Here is a 27449-nt window from a genome sequence, read left to right as displayed (position 1 = left end):
ATATTTCAGTTGGTGATTTTTATAGTATAAATACTGATTTTTAACATATTTTCAATCTAACTTCAGTAATGCTATTTAAATTTTTTTGAAATTTAAGTAGCATATTTTATGACTTATTTTAGGTAAGAATTCATGTGGGCAAAAGTAAAATTGAAATAAAAAACTATGTTTATGTTTTATTTTTATGAAATTCAAATTATGTAACAAAATGATGTACGGTTAATGAAACTCAGAAAAAAGATATTGGGATTCAACCAGAAGACCAGAAAAGCAAAGCAGCCAGCCACTGGCTCTTACTTGTACCTCAGTCCAAAAATGGCGATCCTGCCTCAGGAATCTTGAAATGAGACTGAGACTGTGAGCTGTCTCCTCTCATTTTATATTCCTTGTTAGGGCTGGGATTAAAGGTGCATACCACTGGGATTGAAGGCATGCACCACCCAGTTTCTGTGACAAACTAGTGTGGTTACTGGGATTAAAGGTGTTACCTCTTCCTGGTCTGTAAGGCTGACTAGTGGGACTGTTTTACTCTTTGATCTTTAGGCAAACTTTATTTATTAAAATACAAATGAAATATCACTGAAATAAAGCCCTATATGATTATAGTTTGAATACTATAGTATACATTTGAGTACTAGATGATATTCTCAAAGATAAAATGACTTTGAGAGTAGTTTTAGATTCAGCTTGAATTTCATGGTTCTGTGTTGAGTGACCAAGAAGTTGACCCTCTACCCTGGATATAAGGACCAACCTAAAATTTCTGCTTTCTCTTATCTTATTGTAAATATGGGTATGTTTCTTCCTCTTCTCTCTAGGATAAATTCTTTTGTGGAATTTGATTATTTTTAGTTGGAATACATGTTTGTCAATTTAATTTTGACCTTAAGAAAAGGACTTTAAGTCAGATTGAAATATTTGTTTTTCACTTGATTTGCTTTATATGAGTGAAAGAAATTTAGCCTGTCTATTGTCCGTTAGGTGGCAACTGTGAATTGGGAGAGAGAATACTATAGACTTCTTTTTTACTTATTCCTAAATGTTAATAAGTTATAAAATATACCTGGAATGGATGTATTTTAAAATTGTGTTTATAATTACAAAATAGAGTGTAAAATTTCTAAGAACATATCCTCTTTGTGTCAGGATGAAAAGAAGTCTTTAAGACTTTATGTTTTCTTGTTTTTGTTTTTGTTTTTTTTTAAATAACAAATTGCCGTTTCCTCCTCTTGGCAGACCCAGTCGTTGGATGCTTTTGCTTGTCTGCTGCTTTTAGTTTTATTTTCACTTTGCCTTGGCTATTCAGTTAGTGTAGTCATACAAACACCTTGGGAAAGGTGGAATCGTTCAGCCCAGTCCTGCCATGCTGTTTTAGTCCTGATACCTTGGACTTTTCAAAACACGATGAATGCAGAAAACAATTGTTTACAAAATAAAATAAAATAAAAAGCAAAAGATAAATGTATACACATCCATATGCAGTTAGCTTGAAATTACGTAGAATTTAAAACTCCATAGGTCATTACATTCAGAAAATGTTATTTGGTTAATGATGAGCAATGGTAAGTAGCTGAGCATAGTCTTTCATTTTAGGAAGAATAAAAAGAATAGTTGAACAATATCATATAACTTATAATACAAGGATCTCTGAGAGTGATAAGGAAAAGGATATTTTTCAAAGATATGTGTACGTATGTGCATTTATGTAGATGTACACAGATGCATAGAGCATGGTCAGCAGATATGGGCACATGATTGCATAAACATGGATACCTTCACTGGCATTTCTCAAAATATTTCAGTTCATAATCCCACTTCTTATTGTATTAATGCTTATTTTACATATGTTTAGAGTGTAAGGGTTAAACTATTCATTTCAACATATTTTACTGATTGATTTCCATGCTTGGCTTTTTAGTAGATTATTGTTTTACTGGATAAATTTAATATATAAATTTTTAATGGTTAGTGAATATAGTTAGAAATTTATACCACATATTGCTAAGTTATTTTTTTCTTTTTTTACAGCTTTATATTATTGAACTTTATGTACAAAATCATTTGATTTCAAATAAACATTTAGTGTAAAAACAAACGTTTCTTTTTAAACTGAATTTTTTTTACATCTATTGTACCATTCAAATGTTTTATCATCTTACATGATTTCTTCAAAATCTATTTTCAAGGGTATTATAGAAAAGCTTTTTTTTTAAATAAATAGAAACAAAGGGATTTTTCAGCTTTTATTATAAGATGACATTAAAAAGTTTATTCAACAGAAGTAATTTCATTATTATTCAGGGGAGAGAAATCACCATTTTTTTTGTGCTAAGTTATATGCCAATAAATTATAGTTTTCCAGTTTATAACTGGTCTATTCTAGTTTATGTTCTCTATGTTATTAGTAGTTGTTGGATGATTATATGCTAGATTTTAAAATTTTTGTGGTACTCACTCCTTTCTTCATTATGGATTTTGTTATAACTATGTATATTTTCTGTCCCTGGTATTTTTTGCTGCTGTTGAATCTAACAACTGGCTGTATCGGTTTAGCTACTCTGTGATAGTGTGACACCACAAGGACGAGAAAGATATGAACCTCTTCATTTGTTTATTCTGAAGCACGTGCTCGCTTAACTAAATGTATATTTCTTGTTTCCGTCTGTGCTCACAGGCCTGCGTGAGTCAGCATCAGGCTCCACATACTAAAGGAAATTGAAATTGATATGGAAAATGTTTTTTGTTGTGGCATGAAAAGCACTAACTTAAGTATAATTTCCTCAGCTGTTTTTCTCTGTTTTCTAGGAGTGGCAGAATTCTATTCAGAAGAATGCAGGCCTTGCTTTTATTGAACTTGTCAATGAAGGAAGGTAATTTATTTTATATATGTTTATATTTCACCTTAAAGTATTCTTTTATTTTTTCCATATGAACTGATACTTTTGGGTTCTGTATATACTGTTTTTTAGTCAGTAATATTTATTGCCTTTGTTTATTGATTACTAAGTTATGCAATGTATAGTAATTTTATAATTTTCATGGTTACACTGATGAGGTTCTGGTTTTTATTTTCAATAATTTTGTCTGAGTGTAGCGAAAGTAAATTGATGTTTCTTTGTGTTTGTATAAGGAAGCCATATTTATTTGCAACTTTCTATAAAGTTTTGTTTGCAAAACCATTTAGAATTTGATGTCTGTGTTTTCTCTCCCATGTCATAGTTTGGCTAGGAGGAAGAATAACACAAGTTCAGCTTGCTTTAATATGGTCCTGTGAAAGTGTGGCAGGTATGATTTCCACTTGAACAGAAATGAAAGAATTTAAGAAACAAACCAATTAGTGGCAGGAAATAGAAGCAATGACAGTATAGAAATGAAAAGAGAAACAATTTTTAAGAAAATAGAAGAACTGTTGGAAGTATCACCATCCCTTATCTCAAATTATATCAGCAATAATAGTAAAAACAACATGATACCAGCATAAAAACAGACAATGAGCAAACAAATGCAGGTATCCACAGCTGGGCAACGAGCAGTGAGAGACCGTGGAACATTCAGTGCTAGAGGGGAAATCCCTTCCTCAGGGTTCAGGAATCCCATGGAAGAGAAGGCAGAAAGATTGTGAGAGCCAGGTGGGATGGAGGACAATAAAGATACAAGGCCTTCTAAGCACAGAAGGACCGATATACATGTGAGCTCACAGAGGGGTTCACAGCACTGAGAGAAGTAGACACAGGTCGTAAACCAGAAAGCTGTGTCTAATGACAACTGCTCACAAAGGAAAACATTAGTTCCCTAACACAGTCCCACTGAGGATATAACAGGCTCTTAGGGCCAGGCCCCATGTCCACAGTAGATGGTCAACACAAAGGAAATTCAGTGCATACTTGTGTTCTTCTCTGGTAAGGTTTTTACAGGGCTCTTAACCTTACAGGTCTGTAGTGTATTTATTATGGCTTCTGGTTTTGCGTTTTTAGGAGGTTTCTCTGCATAAGACCACATGTGTCTGTGCATCTATGTGTATCTCATACTTTTTCTTTGACTTGTTTCTTTCTATTTGTTTTGTATGTTTTTGTTTGTTTGTCTTTGTCTTATATTATTTTATTGTTATTCTTTAGATGCCTGTTTGTTTTCTAAGAAGAGGGAGAAAGATTGTAGATTCCTAAGGTGGGGGATTCTCAATGGAGTTGGGGAATGGAGGCTGAAAAGAATATATTGAATGAAAAACATATTTTCACTGAAAGAAAAAAAGAGTGAATGATTAATAATGTAGAACAAATGGGGAAACCAGAATGATGAGCAGGTTCCTTTGTGCCTGCTCGTGATAGCTGAGTTTGCATTAATGGACTAGAAGACTTAAAGTATAGATTAAAAGGTTGATGGCATCTGAATCAAAAGTAATGTTTTAGGGAGGCTTATTTATTTTTATTTGGCTAAGCCCATCAGTAGTGAAAAATCAGGTTAAACTTAACCAGAGAACACAAGTATTGAGATATATTTTAATGGATAGTATTGTTAGTCATAAAGACATTAGAAATGGTAAACATGAATATTTTGGTGGAAAACATCAAAGTAGTAGAAACAATATCGGAAACATTGTGGTGTGTGAATATTTATAATCTTTTATGTCTTTCAGCCTCTGTTTCCTCATTTATCTAGTATTTATTATGTTCTATATCAAGGTGTTCTTAACTTTGATGATATGGCAGTAAAAAGACAATTATCTTTTTGGAACTTATGTTCTAAAGGGCAGTGATAGATTATGAACTATAAACCAAATAAGTTGTAATTTGGCCCATGATTAATGTTTTAGTATGTAAATAACATGGAGACTTTTATAGATAGACAACAGTGTTAGATCTATCAGACCTGATGGGTATCATCAGCAAATCAATTACTTAGGTCAGATATAAGTGTTTGTTATTTGAAATATTTTCTTATGTATTCAATATAATATTTCATATTTTTATGATTTTTATTTCAATTTAATGACATTGTTCATATAAACAACTTTCTATTTTAAGCAAATTTATTTTCTAGAGTGGAAATAGCAGTAGTGGACACAATCAAGTAGTCTGTTTTAATGATTTTTAGCAAGAGAAAAAACCTTCATAACAAATTTCAGTCAAAAAAGCAAGTGTTCATTTTATAAGCAGAGCAATGTTAACTTCAAATAATAGTGTTGTTGTGAATGTTTTGTGGTGTTTAATAAAAATTGGAAAAATTTTGAAAGCATTTTTATTTTTAATTATGTGTATGTGGGTGCAGATGATATTGAGATTAGGGGAGATTGTTTCAAGCTGCAGTTGGGAACTCCTAGAACTGGGTTCTGGGAACTTAACTTGACCCTCTGGAGGAGGAGAAAGTGCTCTTAGCTGCTGAGCCATCTCTCCAGCCCACTGTTTGAAATCTTGAATCATCACATCTCTGTATTTTAATTATAAAACATCTGATAGAAATTTTTGTTTCTAAAAGGTCTAACTTTATGTAAATAAGCAGTTTCACATTCCATTTTTATTATAATTATTTTATTTTTTTTTTATTAAAAATTTCCGCCTCCTCCCCGCCTCCCTTTTCCCTCTCCCTCCCCCCAGTCCCCACTCCCCTCTCCCTCCCTCTCCAGTCCGAAGAGCAGTCATGTACTGGCTTTGTGGGAACCTAGCCTGTTTGGATGCTCACATTTCTAGACCTGGATGGAGGGGGGAGAACCTTGGACTGCCCACAGGGCAGGGAACCCTGACTGCTCTTTGGACTGGAGAGGGAGGGGGAGGGGAGTGGGGCGTGGGGGAAGGGGGAGGGAAAAGGGAGGCGGGGAGGAGGCGGAAATTTTTAATAAAAAAAAAATGTAGTACAGACCTAAACAGAGAACTCTCAACAGAGAAATCTAAAATGGCTGAAAGACACTTAAGGAAATGTTCAACATCCTTAGTCATCAGAGAAATGCAAATCAAAACAACATCTTATACCTGTAAGAATGGTCAAGATCAAAACACTGATAACAACTTATGCTGGAAAGGTTGTGGGGTAAAGGGAACACTCCTGCATTGATGGTGGGAATGCAAGCTGGTACAGCCCCTTTGGATGTCAGTGTGGCGTTTTCTCAGAAAACTAGGAAACAACCTTTCTCAAGATTCAGCAATACACGCCTTTAATCCCAGCACTCAGGAGGCAGAGGCAGGCGGATCTCTGTGAGTTCGAGACCAGCTTGGTCTACAGAGCTAGTTCCGGGACGGGCACCAAAGCTACAGAGAAACCCTGTCTTGAAAAACCAAAAAAATAAATAAAATAAAATAAAATAAAATAAATAAAAATAAATAAAAAAAATAAAATAAATAAATAAAATAAATAAATAAAGATTCAGCAATACCACTTTTGGGTATATACCCAAAGGATGCTCAGTCGTGCCACAAGGACATGTGCTCAACTATGTTCATAGCAGCATTGTTTGTCATAGCCAGAACCTGGAAACAACCTAAATACCCCTCGATCGAAGAATGGATAAGGAAAATATGGTACATTTACACAATGGAATACTACACAGAAGAAAAAAATAACAACATTTTGAAATTTGCAGGCAAATGGATGGCGCTAGAAAACATCATTTTGAGTGAGATAAACCAGACCCAGAAAGACAATTATTACATATACTTACTCATAGGTGATTTTTAAACATAAAGCAAAGAAAACCATCCTACAAATCAGAATTTCAGAGAACTTAGATAACAATAAGTACCCTAAAAGAGACATACATAGATCTAATCTACATCGAAAGTAGAAAAAGACAAGATCACCTGAGTAAATTAGGAGCATGGGGACCATGGGAGAGGTTGAAGGGGAGGGGAGAGATAGGGAAGGGAGCAGAGAAAAATGTAGAGCTCAATAAAAATAAAATTAAAGAGTTATTTTTCATCCTAAGAACAAAGGTTATGTTAATTTGTAGATGCCAGTCTTTGAAGTATTTAGCATTAGCTTTATATAGTATTGGTATTTAGAATCATTCTCTGTCCTGTTGGAAGCATTGTCAAAGTAAGGGATAGTACTTCTACTTTCTCAGTTGTTAGTGTTCCTGGAAGTAGTAACTTTTTCTATAAATGGTCTGGTGTATGAGCAGATTCGATTAGCTTCTTATAGAGGTTATAGAATGTCAAAGAAACAGAGCAGTAATGCTGGAAAACTTGGGAGAAATGTGTGTATGTGCTTATTCAAGGTCTGGACTAGAATAATCAGATGTGGACAATGGCTCATAATGTAGTTATGGGAGATATCTGTCATCATTACCGTTATTTATTGAGCCTCTAGTGTGAATCTTTTTCATTTGGTCACTTGAAAGCATTGTTTGTTTCCTAAGGTTGACACAAGCAGTGTTATTTCCCTTCCCCCTTGTACTGTAGATATAAATTATACATAGATTTTTCTTCTTAATATTAAAATATGTGAATCATTTAATGTTCTGCATTCAGAGATTAGTCTATGTTATATTAAATTCAACATTTTGAAACTGATTATTATAATTAAAACCTTGGCTTCATTTGCCTTTAATTTTTCATTGCAATTTATCATATAAATTTTACTTGTTAAAATTGTGTAATTGGTATATTTTGAAACGTGTAAGTGTGTACATGGGGAAAATGCCTTTTAGGAAAAATTGATTGAGTTTGTGCTGTCATTTTAATGTTCTGTTTAGGAGCTTGTGAGAACCTTATTTAAACCCAGATAATAAGTTGTTACAAAGAATGCACATGGTTCCATTTAAGATCATTTTTAAATTCTACGTGTGTGTGTATGTATTTAGCACACCTCTCCTGAATTGTTCTTTTTTGATGGTGTGATCGATTTAAAAAGACTAATTGAAAAGTACATTCTTCGTTAGTTGGGAAAATAGATTGTTATATACAGAAAATAGATTGTCATATAGAGACTATTATAGTTTTCTAAGATAGTATATAAAGTGTATATATTATAATATTAGACATAATTGACATAAAATAAAGGTCTTTGTAGAATGAAATTACAGCATATTCCATGGAGAAGCAGAGGCTTGAAGTCAGTTTTTTCAGTGGTTTATGGTTTTAGATGTAAAAAAATTGGAGGGGGATTAGATGAAAACGTGTTTTGTAGCATTTGTTTCCTGGCGTTCCCTACATACCTGTTTATAGGCTTTTTCCGTGTGCCAGATACCATTCTGTTGGATGTAGCTATGTGGAAATCCACGTTGTCAGAGACATGAGGACAAACAATATACAAGGAAACAAGACAATTCAGATAATTTAACAAAACAGGATAATATTGTAAGAATAAAGAGAAGAAGGCTTATAGGGAGGTCAGTATGGATTGGAAAGTATAATAAAGTGTGGTGAAGGAGTTGATTTCAAAAAAATATTTAAAAAAAAAGCCTCATGTAGCTCAGTTTGACCTTGACCTCACTGTCTAACCAAGGCTTGTCTTGAATTCTTGATCCTCTTATAAATGTATGCCACCATGGTTGTGTGATTTTATTTAATATCTGATTTTTTTTAATGTGTATGTGTCTTTTGCCTGGATGTATATTGGTGTATCAGGTGAACGAAATGTCTTCAAAGACCAGAAGAAGGTGCCAGATCTCCAGGGATTCGTGTTACAATAGGTTGTGAGTTATTGTGTGTTTGCTGAGAATTGAACCCAGGTCATCTAGAAGAACAGTTAAGTGCTTTTTAACCACTGAGATATTTCTTCAATCTCTCAACATCTGTTTTTAAAAGTATAGGAACAGAGAGATCAAATACCTTAAGGAGAGAACAGTATGTGTTTAAACACAGTTAGCAAAAAGTTGAAAGTCTGGTGGCTGGAACAAAACAATCAAGGAAGAAAGTAAGTTTAAGAAATATAAAAACAAACAAAAACAAAAAATAGGAAAGCTGGGCGGTGGTGGCACAGGGCTTTAATCCCACCCCTCAGAAGCCAGAGGCAGGCAGATCTCTGTGAGTTCGAGGCCAGCCTGGTCTACAGGAGCTAGTTCCAGGATATGCTCCAAAGTGTTTAGTTTTTAGATAATATTGTACCTAAATAAATTTATATTTAATGTTGTTTAATAAAATTTATCATTGAGTTTGAAACTGTTAAGAGTTTTAAGCAGCATAGTGGTATGATGTAATTTATCATACTAGTCATTTTAATTTGTATAATCAGCAACATTTAGTGCATGTATATTGTTGGGTAATGTTACCAACATTTATTAGCAGAAATCATTTAAAAAAATGGAACTTCTTTACCCATTCAGCATTGACTCCCAGACCTTTCTCCTGACCATCATCATTTTGTTTTCTGCCTCTGAGTTTGACTGTTCTTATTATCCCAGATAAATGGAACCACAGTTTTTCTTGTAGTATTCTGCTTATTTTACTTAACATATTTTCTTCAAATGTTCAATTTTCAAAAATTTAATAATTGCTATTTTCTTACTTTGTGTGTGTGTGTGCATGCACCACTATGAAATCTTAATGTATAATGAAGGATAATCAGATATAAGGAAACTATTTCCATGGTTGTCTAGATTTATAGTTAGTCTGTTAGTTGTTAGAGTGCTTTACAAGGCAGGTAGACAAAATTTTGAGCCAGCAGAGGGATTTATGCACTCATAATGTGAGTGAGGCCTTCATTTTATTAGGGCTTTTGTAAGATAGAATAAATTAAATCTCGAGATATTACAGAGGAAGTATTGACAAAATGTGTTGATTGTAGGTATGAATACGGACGGTAGAGAAAAGGGAGGCGGCTAGAATAACTTTGAGGTTACTTGACTGGGGAATAGGACAATGGTGTGTCATTGACTAATCAATTCAATTAATGTTTGAGTGCTGCAAGGCAATATATTGACAATAAATTCATGATGTGGTTTCATAGTCTCCAGAGGGGAACTAAGGAGCAGAAAATAGTATTTTACATCTGCACTCTTGAAAGCCGCTGTTCACTCTGTTTTACACTCCTAGGAAGTTATTCATTAGCAGATTTAACAATTACAGTGGGGCTTGTTTATAGTATCTAAACGTGCACTCTAAAGGCATTTTAAAAACCCTGATTAGATCACCTCAAAACTGTAGTCAAAATTTTTATTTCTGACTTCTAAAGTAGCCAGGAGATAATTTGAAGGTGAGGGACATTATCTTTCACAGTGCATATAGGATTCATAAAGAGTAAAATGTTATATAAAAGCAGAATTTTTAAGTTTATTTTTGTTTCTTTATATCATTACTTAAATAATTACATAAATATCGATCAGAGGAGGCACAGTCCCTATTTCTAACTCTGGTGTGTGTAGATCATCTTTGTAGAGCCACAAAGTAGTGTAGACCGTACGGCTTCTGCTGCAGCTGCTCAGCTCTGTAGTCCTATGTATTAGAGACAGCCACAGACGACACTTAAACCGTTGATCTTGTTAAACTTATTAGCAAAATAATTGCTAGGCCTGCTTTGGCCCACAGGCTGTAATTTGCTGACCTTTTTATTAGATAACTGGCAGTTTGATATATTTTCTTATATATATTTCCCCAAACTCAAATTGTACATTTTTTCATGAACTCTTTTGTTACAAAAATTTAGAACCACTTATGCTCCTGTGGTGCACATTTTGGCTTTTAGTTGTTGATTTTGTATAAAGAGTGCGATAATGAACTTACATCTGCTTTTCTTGATTCTAGGAACATGTTTTTCTGGTATTAGAAGTGTAGTAGTAATTGTTTTGGATTCAGTATGTGTGCAATTTATTTATTTTTGCAACAAACATTGCTAAGCAGTGAAGTCTATTCCCTGTAGAATGGGAATCAAATAGTATCATTGTGTTTGGTTATTGGGTGTGACATTTGTAGGTGGATACTTTTTCTCTGCTATCCTAGCTCTGTCCTTTTGTATGAGAGAGTTCAGAAGATCACAGTATAACAGTCACATTCCAGAAACCTACCATTATATGAACACTTGGTCACTGTCTATAAATCCAAGACCCTGTGTCGAGTGGTTTAATTCTGTTGTGCCATGTGACTTGTTAGTCAAGGTCTTAAGTAAAGCTGACCTTACTTATCTCTATAATTTTAATATCAGAATTTTAAAAACTTATACACGATGATTTGTTCAAATTATATTCATTTATGAAATTTTGCTCAATATTGTGAAATTATTTTGTTTTGCATATAATTAGATATGTTTTTGTTACAATATAGTATTTCAACATGTGAATATTTTGCCATTTAAAGAATAATTTTCTTTTTTTGGAATTTTGGGTAGTTGCTAATGTTTTGCTAGCATGAACAATTAATATTAGAACTTTTAGTTGCATATTCTCATACTTAGTGTTTATGAACCTCTGGTTCTTCATATATTTGCTCAAACTTGGTAAATTGTTATGGATGGATATATATATTTTTTCATTCTTCACTCTATTAGTTACTGTGATTAAACACGACACCAAAGAAATTAAAAGAAGTGTTTGATTTAGAGGTTGAGAGGAAGTCAGTCATGGCTGGGAAGGCTGGGGGCCAGCGCAAGAGTCTGTTGGTCACATTGTATGCACATTCAGCAAGCATGCTATGAATGCTTGTGGTCACTCTACTTACTACTCTTTATAGAGTCCAGGACTTTAGCGCACATTCAGCGGCACCACTCACATGAGAGTAGCCCCTCCTCAATTAACCTTATCTAAGCAATCTGTGAACTTGCCTAGAAGTTTGCCTCTCAGTGATTTTAGATCTTGTCAAGTTGACAGTATTAACTCTCACAGGCAGTTTTATATAATACTGCAGTTTTAATTTGCATTTTCCGATAAACAGTGATGCGGAGACTGATGGCATTAACTTCCGGACTGAACTTATTTCAGTTTTTTTTTTTTTTTGGTTTTTCGAGACAGGGTTTCTCTGTGGTTTTGGAGCCTGTCCTGGAACTAGCTCTTGTAGACCAGGCTGGTCTCGAACTCACAGAGATCCGCCTGCCTCTGCCTCCCAAGTGCTGGGATTAAAGGCGTGCGCCACCACCGCCCGGCCTATTTCAGGTTGTTTTGAGTGTTAGTCAGACTTTGCCCTTCCTAGCTTATGTCCTCTGATGATCTTCACAATTGGCATTATTTTATCCATGCTGAAAAGTTTTGCTTGCTTTTTCCTCTGTAATGTCTTTTATTTAGATGCGTGATTTTCCTTTTTGCATAAATTTTCTGACTAAATTATTCATTTTCTAGTTATCACAAAAAACAAACATTGAAAATTATATTTACATTTTGCCACCATAATACAAATGAAAAATGTGATATTGCTCATTCATCCCTGTATTGCTTTTTGAGGTATTTTTCAGTATTTTGATTCTGAATTTTCTCTAGTTTCTGAATGTAAGCTTGGATTTCTGCTAAAAGTCTAGGAATATTTATACCTCTGTCATGTCAGATTGTTTGCCTATGTTTGTTTTCTTAATTGTGTGAGGTTGCTGACAGCTTTGATTAGCTAATGGAGTCTCACTTGTGAATAAGAATGCCGGGGCGAGAAGAGTCGTGCCGAATGTCTGTGTGCTTTCTCCACCAGGATCTTTGTCTCCTTAAATCTTGGCTGCCTTGATGTGCCAGTGTCGTCAAGACTTAACAAAAGTACCTGACTTGATCAATTCCTACAGCTTACTTATTTGCGTTTATGGCTTCACTCCTGGCCTGTTGGCTCAGTTGATCTTTTTGCCATGATGGGAATGTGTGGAGAAGGAACAGTTCACGTCAGGGTGGCTGTAGGAAGCATGAGAGAGTAAAGTCTGAAATTTCAATATTCATTTAAAGGCACAGTTCTGGTGACCTAATGTCTATTAGGGCTACACTCTTAAAGTTCATATCTAGGATTGTCAAGGACTTGGATAAAAGTCGTTAACATGTGCTCCTTTGGGGGATGATTTTCCCAAACAATGCTATCTTTCTGTTGCCTTCATTGTAACAACTCAACACTTCACCTTTAATGTAGAATTATTAGTTGCATTAGTCGATTGGCCAGTGTGATACAAACTGATCCATTGCTATCAGAGTAGAAGCTTTTGCTGCTATGTTCTTTCACTTTTGTAAGTAAAATAATATTGAAGCCTCATTTGTATGAAGTGAGAACAATGGATTAAACGTTCCATTTTTCTTCAAAACAGCAATATACCACTTTTGAACCCTGACCAATCATATGTTATAGGTATACATTTATTTATTTGACAATATTTATCTCTTGCAGGTTACTTAGCCAAACAATGAAGGATCATTTAGTAAGAGTAGCAAATGAAGCTGAATTTATCCTGAGCAGACAGAGAGCAGAGGATATTCACAGACACGCAGAATTTGAGGTAAGATACTCCTGTGTGCTTGGTGTAAGGATGCTACTGTTTTTGTTTGTTTTTTTTTTTTTTTTTAATTTTTTTTGATGCTACTGTTTTTGGATGGTAATTAACTACATAAAGAAAATGGTAGTATTGTCTAAAGAAGCATGTTATTTGTCTTCAAAATTTAATTTATGAAAATCATAGACTATTCTAGGAAAGCTCTCTTGGGTCAGTATCAGTTCATCTGTCTTTTGATTAGCGCACCTTCTGTGTTTTGTCGACCTGAGACTGTGAGCTTGTGTTTCCTAATGAGGAACATCAGTGAAGGACTTAGTACTCTTGGGAAAGTCTCCTGTTGTGTGTGTGATTATATGTATTTGAAGGTCAGAAGACAACCTTTGCCCACCATGTGATCAGCCTAGCATCCTGGACCTCAGCCCCCTGCGTCATTTTGCCACACTCGTGGCTCTTCCTATGGTGGCCAATGAGGGACCACGTTTTGTGTTGCTCATTCTGTAAGCGATGCTTATTTCAGCAGTTCCTCTTTGACATGTGCAACAAACATGAATTCATAAAAGAAATGGCTATATAAATGATCAATACAAGGGTGAATTAGACAATTTGACAAGGATATTTGTTAGAATTTGAAGACATTTAGAAGCAGTATGGGTTATTTCTATTACATAAAGACAGATAAGCTCAAATGTTTTTCTGGTGCTTTATAAAAGGGATCCCAGTAGAGACTGACTAGTGGGTGTAGTTTAAAGGTTAACCATAGTTTGGCCTTAAATTAACTCCTGAAGTTTTAGCCCTACTACAGCCAGTAGTTATATTTCTTACAGAGATGCTGTTGTATATTTGGACAATGCCTGTAGTAGTGAAGAGGCTGATGTGTTTCATTTATTATCATTAACTGCTGCTGATATAGTTCTGAGGAATATATCGTTTACTTCTTTGCTTTTTATGACATCCATGACATCTCTTCCTTTTGGGATATATTGAAGTTCTGTTAATGTCGTAAATCTTTGATTAGGAACAAATTGTAACTTTGTTCTTGAATATTTTTAACCTGTATCCAGGAACTATAGTTAAAATCATAACATGTACAATGTTGGACTTTTTCTTATAAAGAGGGTATATGTATGAATGTTCATATCTTGACTAAGTGTTAGTGAAAAAAATGTTTCTTGCAGTTTCAGTTTGTATAAACTATACACATCTGTAAACCAGATGTAATAAAAATTATCACTTAATGATTTTATTTTTCAGAGCCAATTTAAGTTAAAATTCATTCCAGTAACAGTTTCATGATGTTCTTTTAAACAATATTGCTTTGAATTTTATTTATTATGCTATAGAATTCACTTTTTATTAACTTCAGTGGAGCTACATACCATGTGGCCAGTATATTTGCTTGAATTACTAAAAACATATTCCCTTTTAAGTGCACTACTTGTTTTGAAAATACTTCATCAACTCTGTGTGTGGTATATATATATATGTTTGTGTTTGTGTGGCTACACCTGTGTACGCATGGAAAGGTATATGTGCCCTGTGAGCCCATGCATGTGAAGCTCAGAGGTCAATGTTGGTGTCTTCCTTGATTGCCTCCATCTTACTTTTGAAACAGTTTCTCACTGAACCCTGGAGCTCATTATTCAGCCAGGCTGCCTACTTAGTGAGCTGTAGGGGTCTGCCTTTCTGTACTTCAGTTCCTGAAACGTTGGTGTACACTGTTGCACAAAACTTTAAGTGGATACTGGGAACCCAAGTCAGGGCTTTTAACCAAGTGAGCCATTTCTTCAGCCTCCAGCTCCATTTTCTAAGAAGGCTTACAGCATAGTCCTTTAGCCAAACATGCTTTGTTGTATTTATCTTCAATGACAAACTAAATGAATAGTGCTGTTTTTTATGTTTCTATTCCAAGTACATTTTCAATATTATTAGAATGTTAACTATCCTGTATGTTTAAGTATATTTTTAATATTTAAATGTTATTGGACTATCACTATTTTTGGGCAGGCCTTTTCCTGTAACCATGCATTCTAGAAGTCATACGTTTATAACGTAAGATGTTCTTGATACTTGTATATAACCTCCTTTATGCTTTGTAAATCATGTTCTGCAGCCAGCTTCTCCACATGATTTCTTTTCAGTAATTAAATTAGCATTTCCAGCTGCTGAAAAACTTGTCCTTTCCAATTCATTGTGTTTCCTCATGCATAAAATGTGAGATATCCACATATTTCTGCCTAGGAGAAAAACAAATGTGACTATTTTTAATAGACTGACAGGAAGGCAGTTACTGAAGGTGGCTTCGAAGAACTAAAAGAACAGGTCATAGAGATCTGAGGAAGCATTATAAAGATAAAGGGACTATCACACAACAGCTGGTGGCCCTGTGGCAAGTGTCTATAATCCCAGACACTTGGCAAAGACAGGCAGATCTCAGAACTCACTGGCCAGACAGCCTAGCTGATTTGGTAGGAACCTCTGGCTTCATTGAGATAGTGTCTCAAAAATTAAGGTGGAGAGCAGTTGAGGAAGACATTCAAGGTTAAATTCTGGCTTCTCTGTGAATATGGGTATATGTGTGCATACACATGCGTGTGCGCACACACACACATGCATACACACATGCACTCATTCGCACATGCACATACAATTCAATAGATGTTGGTAGTTGATATTTTACATCCAGTGACAGAAGAGAGTACACTAATAACACAGGTTACCAAAACATCTTAACATATCTATGCTTGTGGGTACTTATAGATGCTCACATTGTTTAAGAGTTAAACCACGTCTGTGCAGTAGTGATGCACGCCTTTAGTCACAGCACTTGGGAGGCAGAGGCAGGCAGGTCTCTGTGAGTTCTAGACCAGCCTGGTCTACAAAGTGAGTTCCAGGATAGTCAGAGCTGTTACACAAAGAAACCCTGCCTCATAAAACATATAGTCAAACAAACAAACAAACAAACAAACAAACAAGAGTTAGAATAGAGTATTACATACATCTTTCAGTGCAAGGCTCTGAGCGGACACTGGAGACTTAGCTTGAAATACAATATCCTTCAGCCATTTCAGCTGAAATATTGAACTAAGCAGAGAGTTAAAATGAAGCTAACAAACGAAGGTCTCTTTTTCCTCTAATTAATGAGTCTATACCTTCCTCAATGTATTGGTACATGAGGATAGATTGGTATAGAGCAAAGCACTCATTTTTCACTGCCTAATTTGGGTTCAAAGTAATTTATATGAATGTAGCATATACAGACTAATTGGAAAGGGTAGGATTAGGGAGATAATTTGGACTTGTGTTTAATACCTGTCATTAAGAGCTGGAGTAAATACTGTTTTCACTGTGGTAGGGAATGGTCTTACTGTATTCTTTCATTATTTTAAGATAAACAGTACTTAAAAATAAAAAGCTCAACAACTGAGCTTTTTTATTTTATTTATTTATTTATTTATTTATTTATTTATTTTGAGGACCTTTCCCCCCGTTGGTGCACATTTATTGTCTCATGCTCTCAGAATTTTGTCTCTGACTTGCAGTGCTCTCCCCAGCTTCAGACCTGTCTACACCAAGTTTCTCTCTTCATCTGCACTTGTCCATGTTGGGACATTTCTGTAACTCCTGCCTTCTCCCTGCTGAGCGGACATCTCTCATATGCTTGTTTACAGATGACAGCCACCACCAGGCTCCCCTTCATCCTGTGTTGGCTTCCTGCAAATGATTTTTATTTTGTTTCCAAATATATATTTTACACACTGTCTTTCTGTAACCACTACATGTATGGTTTAAATCTCCCTAAATAATCTAATATTTGGTATATTTTTTGTCTGTCAATGTTTCCTTCCTCTTTTATTAAAAAAGCCAGGTTAGGCATTCTGAACCTTAGCTTCCACAGACCCTTCATGGAACAGTCCATTTATTTATGTGCTTTAGTTTCTACTTTGTGACCTCTTCATCATACCCTGGCCAGTCCCTCATTGATCTCTTCATCCTTTAGTCACAGCCTCAACTCTCACCTTTCCTGCGTCCCTTTGTCACTTCTGTGTGAAAGCCTGCTTTCCTTCTCCTTGTCTACCCCTACCAACCACTCTCCTAAAGAGAAACCAAACTTGTAGTCTCTTATCTTCTTACTAATCCAGTCATTTGCAATCACATGATTACTTGTGTCCTTCCTGATTGTATTGTTTATGAGGAAAAGAACTCTGTTTCACACCCACAGTGCCAACATATTGTTTTTCATACTAAGTGCTCAGTAAATACTTGCTTAGTAAATGACTGTTTACTCCAAGCTACACATTGATTTTTACTCCTGACTGGTAGTAACATGTTGTTATATGTGGAGAGACGGTCCCTTTCCATTGTTTTTTCTTGGCTCCTTTGTTAAAAATCTGTTGGATATAAATGTGGATTTCTTCATATTTTTCTAATCTCTTTTCCTCAACTATTTTTAAGACTTAGGTCTCTCTCTCTCTCTCTCTCTCTCTCTCTCTCTCTCTCTCTCTCTCTCTCTCTCTCTCTCTCTGTCTCTCTCTCTCTCTGTTGTGTGTGTGGTGTCTACTGAGATCAGATAGAGGCTTTGGATTTCCTGAAGGTGGAGTTATGGACAGTTACGCTGAGAGCCAAGCTCAGGTCCTTTGGAAGAGCAGCAAGTGCACTTACCTGCTGAGCTGTCTCTCCTGGTTCCTCAGTGGTCCATTTTTAATGCCACCTCCCTTCGCTCTTGGTTACATAGCTTGGCAGTATATACTGTGATGTTAGATTAGATTAGATGATACTTTGATGTCTTTTGTGATTAAATATAAATGCTATAATTATCTTTTTTGATGAAAAATGTCATTGATTTTTAAAAATAGCTTTTACATTTATTCTATTGATTGCTTTGGGTACTGTTTATATACATATGTGTGTGTATGTATGTGTGCATTTATATTTATATTTGTGTCAGGAGTCTCTGTGAAACCCAAACTGGTTTGGAATGTACTATCTAGCCTAGACTGACTTTGATGTCATGATTCTCCTCCATTTACTTGTCAAGTACTAGGATTATAGCCATGGTTTACCAGCTGTAACTGCACTTTTTAGCATTAATTCTTCCAATCTATGAACAATATATCTTTCTTTTTGTGTTTGTGTGCCTTCAATTTTATCATCAATATTTTATAATTTTAAGCATAGAGATCTTTCATCTTCTTATTTAAATTTATTCCTAAATAATTCTTTTATGGTTTTTGTGAATAGAATGCTTGCTTATTTTTTTTTCAGATAGTTTGCTATTGTATAGAATTGCCACTGATTTCCAATACTAACTTTGTTCCCTTTGTGTTCAATGAATTTATTGTTTCTTACATGTTTTGATTCGGTCTTTGGGGTTTTTATGCACAATATATTGACTGCAGCTAAAACTAGTACTTAACCTCCTTTACAGTTTGGGTGCCTTTTATTTTGCTCTTTTGTCAGTAAGTATTGTCAGTACTGTTTGGAAAGTGAGCATTTTGGTTTTACTTCAGAACTCAGAAGAGAACTTTTTGTTTTTTTTCCACTTGCCCACCATCATTTCTGTCTTTCTTTTTTTTTTTTTTTTTTGGCGTTTTTTATTTATTTATTTTTCTTTTCTCATTTTTTTTATTCTTTTTTAATTAAAATTTCCAACTGCTCCCCATTTCCCATTTCCCTCCCCCTCCTCCCACATATTGTCCCCTCCCCCCGCTCCCCTCCCCCTATCCCCACTCCTCTTCTCCTCCCGCCAGTCCATTCCCCCTCCCTGTCGATACTGAAGAGCAGTCCAAATTCCCTGCCCTACAGGAAGACCAAGGTCCTCCCACTTCTATCTAGGTCCAGGAAGGTGAGCATCCAAACAGGCTAAGCTCCCACAAAGCCAGTTCATGTATTACAGAAGAGAACTTTTTAAGTTTTTCCATTTGTTGTGCCATTTGAGTATGTTTGTCACATGTGGCTGTGGTTGTGTTTTGAATGAGGATGACCTCCATAAGCTCATATATTTGAATATTTGGCTTCTAATTAGTGGAACTGCTTGGGAAGGACTAGGTGGTACAGCCCTGCTGGAGGAGGTGTGTCACTGAGGGTGGAGTTTGAAGTTTAAAAAGTCCATGCCAACCTGGGCGGTGATGGCACATGCCTTTAATCCCAGCACCTGGGAGGCAGAGGCAGGCCGATCTCTGTGAGTTCTAGTCCAGCCTGGTCTACAAGAGCTAGTTCCAGGACAGGCTCCAAAGCTACAGAGAAACCCTGTCTCGAAAAACCAAAGTCAAATAAATAAATAAATAAAAGGCAAAACCAAAAAACCCAAAAAGCCTATGCCAAATTCAGTTAGCTCTCTCTGTTTGCTTAGCTGCTGCTTCAGCGTCATGCCTGCCTCTCTGCTTCCATGCTCCCTGCCATAATGATCATGGACTCCAACCCCTGGAATCATGACTCCCTATATTAGATATTTTCTTTTATAAGTTGTCTTAGTCATGGTGTTCTGTTACAGCAATAGAAAAGTAATTAAGACATGGTCTTTGTTACACTGAGATGATTTATAGTGCATTCACCTAACTTTTAAGCATGAAATGATGTTGGATGTTGCAAAGTGCTTTTTCATTTCAATGTATTTGTTGAAATGATCTTATAGTTTTGTTCCTAATTTACTGATGTGAAGTATTTAGTTTAAGACCCAAATTTGTGTAATTTGGATGAAATTAGGAAAAGTCTCAATTCACATTCTCATGAGGAATTTTGAATGAGACCTCAGAGCACATAGCAAAAGCAAAAGTACAAAAATGAGACACTGAAACTAAAAAGCTCCTGCAAATCAAAACAAAATAAAAACTGAAGATTTGTTTGTATGTCATGTATTGAATAGACCAAAATATTCAAGAAGATATAAAGAGCTTACAAGAAAACATAACTTCATTAAAATAAGCAACTGGGAGAATAGGGAGATATCTCAGCAAAAAAGAACACTTTTGTACAAGTGTGCAATTTCAATTCAGATCTTTCTCACACTCACAAAACCTGGCTTTGACCACATGGCCCTGTAAACCCCAGTGGTTGGGAGAGAAAAGATGGAGACAGTTGGCTTGATGGCTAATCAGACTAGCACAAAAATGAGTTCCAGGTTTTAGTGAGAAACCTTGTCTCAAAGGAATCTTTGAAGTGAAGATTGATAGACACCTGATGTCCCTCTGTGGCCTTTGCGCCCATGTACAGTGGCACACATACCACAACATTCACATGCACATTCATACATCATACAGTTATATCATGCACACCTCCCTTTTACTATTCATTTTTCTCTCAGAAAGCAAAGCAAATAATTTAAAGTCTTTTCTTAAAAGAAGGCATACGACTGGTCTTGGTGTTGCATGCCTTTAATCCTATTACTTGGGATGTAGAGGCAACTGAATCACAAAGTTTGAGGCCAGCCTGGTCTACAGAGTAAGTTCCAGGACAGATGGGGCCACACGGGGAAACCCTGTCTTGAATAACCAAAACTAACCAACCAATCAACATCAACAACAACAACAACAACAAGAAGGCACATAAATGCCAACATGTATATTTAAAATTTCCAGCATCCCTAATTATAGAAAAGTTAAAACTGTAGTGAAATATTACATATCTATTATGTTCATTCCTATCAAAAGGATAGATGTTGGTGAGGATGTGGAGAAAAGTAAACTGTTACAACTATTGGTAGTATTTTAAATTACCATGACTATTTAGGAAAATAGTTTAGTGGGACCTTCACAAATAAAAATGTTTATACCATTTGATCTGTAATTCCCACTATTGGGTATATAGCCAGAGGAATTTAATTTGTGTTTCAGAGATATATGCACATTTATGCTTATTTTCTATGCCATTTTTCACAGAGCCAAGATACTAAATCTCATTTTTGACTTCAGAGTATAAATGGACAAAGAAAAAATATAAACCCATAATAGAATACTATTCATTCATAAAAGAAGGAAATCCTGCCGGGCGGTGGTGGCGCACGCCTTTAATCCCAGCACTCGGGAGGCAGAGGCAGGCGGATCTCTGTGAGTTCGAGGCCAGCCTGGTCTAGAAGAGCTAGTTCCAGGACAGGAACCAAAAAGCCACGGAGAAACCCTGTCTCGAAAAATCCAAAAAAAAAAAAAAAAAAAAAAAAAAGAAGGAATTCGTTTCCTGTGTTAGCAATGAGGATCAACATGGAGAACATTATATTTAGTTAAATAAACTGTTCGATCTTGCTTATATGTGGAACTTCAGGAACTAGAGTGATGGTCGCCACAGGCTATGGGGAGGAGTGAGCTCTGTTTCTATATTGCACTGTCAGGGACTACTGTTAATAAAGTATTCATGTAACTAGGAGACAGGATTTTATTTTATTTTTTTTTTTTTTGTTTTTTTTTTTTCTTTTATATTTTTTATTTATTTCTTTTTTAATTAAAATTTCCACCTGCTCCCCGTTTCCCATTTCCCTCCCCTCCTCCCAAATATTGACCCCTCCCCCCACTTCCCTCCCCCTATCCCCACTCCTTTTCTCCTCCCCCAACTCCATTCCCCCTCCCTCTCGATACTGAAGAGCAGTCCAAATTCCGTGCCCTGCGGGAAGACCAAGGTCCTTCTATCTACGTCCAGAAAGGTGAGCGTCCAAACAGGCTAAGCTCCCACAAAGCCAGTTCATGCATTAGGATCGAAACCTAGTGCCATTGTCCTTGGCTTCTCATCAGCCTTCATTGACCGCCATGCTCAGAGAGTCCGGAATCAACCCATGCTTATTCAGTCCCAGACCAGCTGGCCTTGGTGGGCTCCCAATAAATCGGTTCCACTGTCACAGTGGGTGGGTGCATCCCTCGTGGTCCTGATTCTTTGCTCATGTTCTCCCTCCTTCTGCTCCTCATTTGGACCTTAAGAGCTCAGACCGTTGCTCCAAATTGAGACTCTGTCTCTACCTCGATCCATCGCCAGATGAAGGTTCTAAGGTGATATGCAAGATATTCATCAGTATAGGATAGGGTCATTTCAGGTTCCCTCTCCTTAGTTGCCCAAGGTACCAGCTGGGGACATAATCCTGGACACCTGCGAACCCCTCAAGAGTCAAGTCTCTTGCCAACCCTAAGATGGCTCCCTTAGATAGGATATATACTTCGCTGCTCCCGTATCCATCCTTCCTATATCCCAACCATCCCAATCCTCCGAGCTCCTCCCATCCTCCCCTTCTCATATTTCTCATCCCATTTCCCCTTTGCCCCATGCCACCTTTCCCGCAAGTTCCCAGTTTTTGCCCTGCAATCTTGTCTACTTCCCCCTCTCCATGCGGATGACTATATGATTTTCTTTGGGTTCACTTTCTTATTTAACTTCTATAGGATCACACATTATATGCTTAATGTTTTTTATTTATGGCTAGAAACCGATTATGAGTGAGTACATCCCATGTTCCTCTTTTTGGGTCTGGGATACCTCACTCAGGATAGTGTTTTCTATTTCCATCCATTTGCACGCAAAATTCGAGAAGTCATTGTTTTTTACTGCTGAGTAGTACTCTAATATGTATATATTCCACACTTTCTTCATCCATTCCTCCATTGAAGGGCATCTAGGTTGTTTCCAGGTTCTGGCTATTACAAACAATGCTGCTATGAACATAGTTGAACAGATACTTTTGTCATTTGATGTGGCATCTCTTGGGTATATTCCCAATAGTGGTATTACTGGATCTTGGGGTAGGTTGATCCCAAATTTCCTGAGAAATCGCCACACTGATTTCCAAAGTGGTTGCACAAGTTTGCATTCCCACCAGCAATGAATGAGTGTGCCTCTTTCTCCACAACCTCGCCAACAAAGGCTATCATTGGTGTTTTTGATTTTAGCCATTCTGACAGGTGTAAGATGGTATCTCAAAGTTGTTTTAATTTGCATTTCCCTTATCGCTAAGGAGGTTGAGCATGACCTTAAGTGTCTTTTGGCCATTTGAATTTCTTCTGTTGAGAATTCTCTGTTCAGATCAGTGCCCCATTTTTTTATTGGGTTCATTAGCATTTTAAAGTTTAGTTTCTTGAGTTCTTTATATATTTTGGTGATCAGACCTTTGTCTGTTGCAGGGTTGGTGAAGATCTTCTCCCAGTCAGTGGGTTGCCTTTTTGTCTTAGTGACAGTGTCCTTTGCTTTACAGAAGCTACTCAGTTTCAGGAGGTCCCATTTATTCAATGTTGCCCTTAATGTCTGTGCTGCTGGGGATAAACGTAGGAAGTGATCTCCTGTACCCATATGTTGTAGAGTACTTCCCACTTTTTCTTCTATCAGGTTCAGTGTGTTCAGACTAATATTGAGGTCTTTAATCCATTTGGACTTGAGTTTTGTGCATGGTGATAGATATGGATCTATTTTCATTCTTCTACACGTTGACAACCAGTTCTGCCAGCACCATTTGTTGAAGATGCTCTCTTTTTTCCATTGAATACTTTTAGCTCCTTTATCAAAAATTAGGTGTTCATAAGTTTGTGGGTTAAAATCAGGGTCTTCTACTCGGTTCCATTGATCGACTTCTCTGTTTTTATGCCAATACCAAGCTGTTTTCAATACTGAGGCTCTGTAATAGAGTTTGAGGTCAGGGATGGTAATGCCTCCAGACGATCCTTTATTATATAAGATTGTTTTGGCTATCCTGGGTTTTTTGTTTCTCCATATAAAGTTGATTATTGTCCTCTCAAGATCTGTGAAGAATTTTGATGGGATTTTAATGGGGATTGCATTGAATCTATAAATTGCCCTTGGGAGAATTGCCATTTTTACTATGTTGATCCTCCCTATCCAAGAGCAAGGGAGATCCTTCCATTTTCTGGTATCCTCCTCAATTTCTTTCTTCATTGACTTAAAGTTCTTGTCAAATAGATCCTTTACTTCCTTGGTTAGGGTTACCCCAAGGTATTTTATGCTATTTGTGGCTATCGTGAAGGGTGATGCTTCTCTGATTTCCATCTCTGCTTCCTTATCCTTTGTGTATAGGAGGGCAACTGATTTTTTGGAATTGATCTTGTATCCTGCAACGCTACTAAAGGTGTTTATCAGCTGAAGGAGTTCTTTGCTGGAGTTTTTGGGGTCGCTTATGTACACTATCATATCGTCTGCAAATAATGAAAGTTTAAGTTCTTCCTTTCCGATTTGAATCCCTTTGATCCCCTTATGTTGTCTTATTGCTATTGCTAGAATTTCAAGCACTATATTAAAGAGGTATGGAGAGAGTGGACAACCTTGTCTTGTTCCTGATTTTAGTGGAATAGCTTTGAGTTTCTCTCCATTTAATTTGATGTTAGCTGACGGCTTGCTATAAATAGCTTTTATTATAGTTAGGAACGACCCTTGTATTCCTAATCTCTCTAAGACCTTTATCATAAAGGGATGTTGAATTTTGTCAAATGCTTTTTCAGCATCTAATGAAATGATCATATGGTTTTTTACTTTCAGTTTATTTATATGATGGATTACATTGATAGATTTTCGTATGTTGAACCAGCCCTGCATCTCTGGGATGAAGCCTACTTGATCATAATGGATAATTTTTCTAATGTGTTCTTGGATTCGGTTTGCCAGTATTTTATTGAGTATTTTTGCGTCGATGTTCATGAGTGAGATTGGCCTGTAGTTCTCTTTCTTGGTTGTGTCTTTGTGTGGTTTTGGTATCAGAGTAACTTCAGCTTCATAAAAGGAATTTGGCAATGACTTCTCTGTTTCAATATTGTGAAATACATTAAGGAGTATAGGTATTAGGTCTTCTTGGAAGTTCTGGTAGAATTCTGCATTGAAGCCGTCTGGACCTGGGCTTTTTTTGGTGGGGAGGTTTTTTATAACAGCTTCTAATTCTTCGCGACTAACAGGTCTATTTAGATTGTTCTCCTGGTCCTGGTTTAACTTTGGTATATGGTACTTATCTAAAAAAGTGTCCATTTCTATAACATTTTCCAATTTTGTGGCATACAGGTTTTTGTAGTAAGATCTAATGATTCTCTGAATTTCCTCTGAGTCTGTGGTTATGTCTCCCTTTTCGTTTCTGATTTTGTTAATTTGCGTATTCTCTCTCCGCCGTTTGATTAGTTTGGATAGGGGTTTATCAATCTTATTGATTTTCTCCATGAACCAGCTTTTTGTTTCATTGATTCTTTGGATTGTTTTCTGTGTTTCTATTTTGTTGATTTCAGCCCTCAATTTGATTATTTCCAGTCTTCTACTTCTCCTAGGTGAGTCTGCTTCTTTTTTTTCTAAAGCTTTCAGGTGGGCTATTAAGTCTCCAATGTGTGCTTTCTCCGTTTTCTTTAAGTGGGCACTTAATGCTATGAACTTTCCTCTTAGCACTGCTTTCATAGTGTCCCATAGGTTTGAGTATGTTGAGTCTTCGTTTTCATTGAATTCAAGAAAGACTTTAATTTCTTTCTTTATTTCTTCCTTGATCCAGGTGTGGTTCAGTAGTTGACTGTCCAGTTTCCATGAGTTCATAGGCTTTCTGGGGATAGCATTGTTGTTGAATTCTAACTTTAATCCATGGTGATCTGATAAGACACAGGTGGTTACCGATATTTTTTTGTAACTGTGTAAGTTTGCTTTGTTACCGAGTATGTGGTCTATTTTCGAGAAGGTTCCATGAGCTGCAGAGAAGAAGGTATATTCTTTCCTATTTGGGTGGAATGTTCTATAGATGTCTGTTAAGTCCATTTGATTCATTACCTCCCTTAATCCTCTTATTTCTCTGTTAGGTTTCTGTCTGATTGACCTGTCCATTGGTGAGAGAGGAGTGTTGAAATCTCCTACTATTAGTGTGTGTGGTTTGATGACTGCCTTGAGTTTTAGTAACGTTTCTTTTACATAAGTGGGTGCTTTTATATTAGGGGCATATATATTCAGGATTGAGATTTCATCCTGGTGAATTGTTCCTGTTATGAGTAAAAAATGTCCATCTCCATCTCTTTTGATTGATTTTAGTTTGAAGTCAACTTTCTTAGAAATTAGTATGGCCACACCTGCTTGTTTCTTAGGTCCGTTTGCTTGATAAACCTTTTCCCAGCCCTTTACTCTGAGTAGATGTCTGTCTTTGTGGTTGAGGTGTGTTTCTTGTAAGCAGCAGAATGTTGGATCCTGTTTTCGTATCCAATCTCTTAGCCTGTGCCTCTTAATAGGTGAGTTGAGTCCATTGATATTAAGTGATATTAATGACCAGTGGTTGTTAACTCTGGCCATTTTTCCTTTCTTTCTTTCTTTCCTTTGGTAGTAGAGTTTGTGTGTTTCCCTTCTTCAAGTTGTGCTGGTGAAGGGTCATTAGATGTCTGAGTTATTGTGGGCATTGTTGGACTCCTTGGTTTGTGATTTTCCTTCAATTACTTTCTGAAGGGCTGGATTTGTGGCTACGTATTGTTTAAATTTGTTTTTATCCTGGAAAACTTTGTTTTCTCCATTTATAGTGAACGAAAGCTTGGCTGGGTATAGTAGTCTGGGCTTGCATCCATGGTCTCGTAGTTTCTGCAGTATATCTATCCAGGACCTTCTGGCTTTCATGGTTTCCATAGAGAAATCAGGTGTAAGTCTGATAGGTTTACCTTTATAGGTAATTTGACCTTTTTCCTTTGCAGCTCTTAATATTCTTTCTTTATTCTGTATGTTTTGTGTTTTGATTATTATATGACGAGGAGATGTTTTTTTTTGATCCAGTCGATTTGGTGTTCTGTATGCTTCTTGGACCTTCAAAGGAATATCTTTCTTAAGGTTGGGAAAGTTTTCTTCTATAATTTTATTGAATATATTTTCTGGACCATTGAGCTGTACTTCTTCTCCTTCTTCTATCCCTATTATTCTTAGGTTTGGTCTTTTTATTGTGTCCCAGATTTCCTGAATGTTTTGTGATGAGAATTTGTTGGTTATGTTGTTTTCTTTGATGAGAGTGTTTATTTTCTCTATGGTATCTTCAGTGTCTGAGATTCTTTCTTCTATCTCTTGTAATCTGTTGGTGGCACTTGTCTCTGTAGTTCCTGTTCGTTTATTCAAATTTTCCATCTCCATCCTTCCCTCGGTTTGTGTTTTCTTTATTACTTCCACTTCATTCTTCAAGTCTTGAACCGTTTCCCTTACCTGTTTGATTACTTTTTCTTGTTTCTCTTGGTTTTCTTGGG

At 36.2% G+C, this 27449-nt stretch overlaps 1 protein-coding gene across 4 annotated transcripts in view; it reads left to right on the top strand.

Annotated features, from left to right (window-relative positions):
• Positions 1-27449, top strand: part of Lrba (LPS responsive beige-like anchor protein) — a 484014-nt gene that overhangs the window by 147398 nt on the left and 309167 nt on the right. For all 4 annotated transcript variants that reach the window (XM_057757319.1, XM_057757317.1, XM_057757318.1 and 1 more), the window contains exons 35-36: positions 2806-2870; positions 13203-13311. In XM_057757319.1, the coding sequence (XP_057613302.1) occupies positions 2806-2870; positions 13203-13311 (174 nt within the window). The remainder of the gene's footprint in view (positions 1-2805; positions 2871-13202; positions 13312-27449) is intronic.

Source organism: Chionomys nivalis, chromosome 24 (genome assembly GCF_950005125.1).
Source record: "Chionomys nivalis chromosome 24, mChiNiv1.1, whole genome shotgun sequence".
NCBI classification, from domain to species: Eukaryota; Metazoa; Chordata; class Mammalia; order Rodentia; family Cricetidae; genus Chionomys; species Chionomys nivalis.
This window is presented reverse-complemented; position numbering and strand designations above follow the sequence as displayed.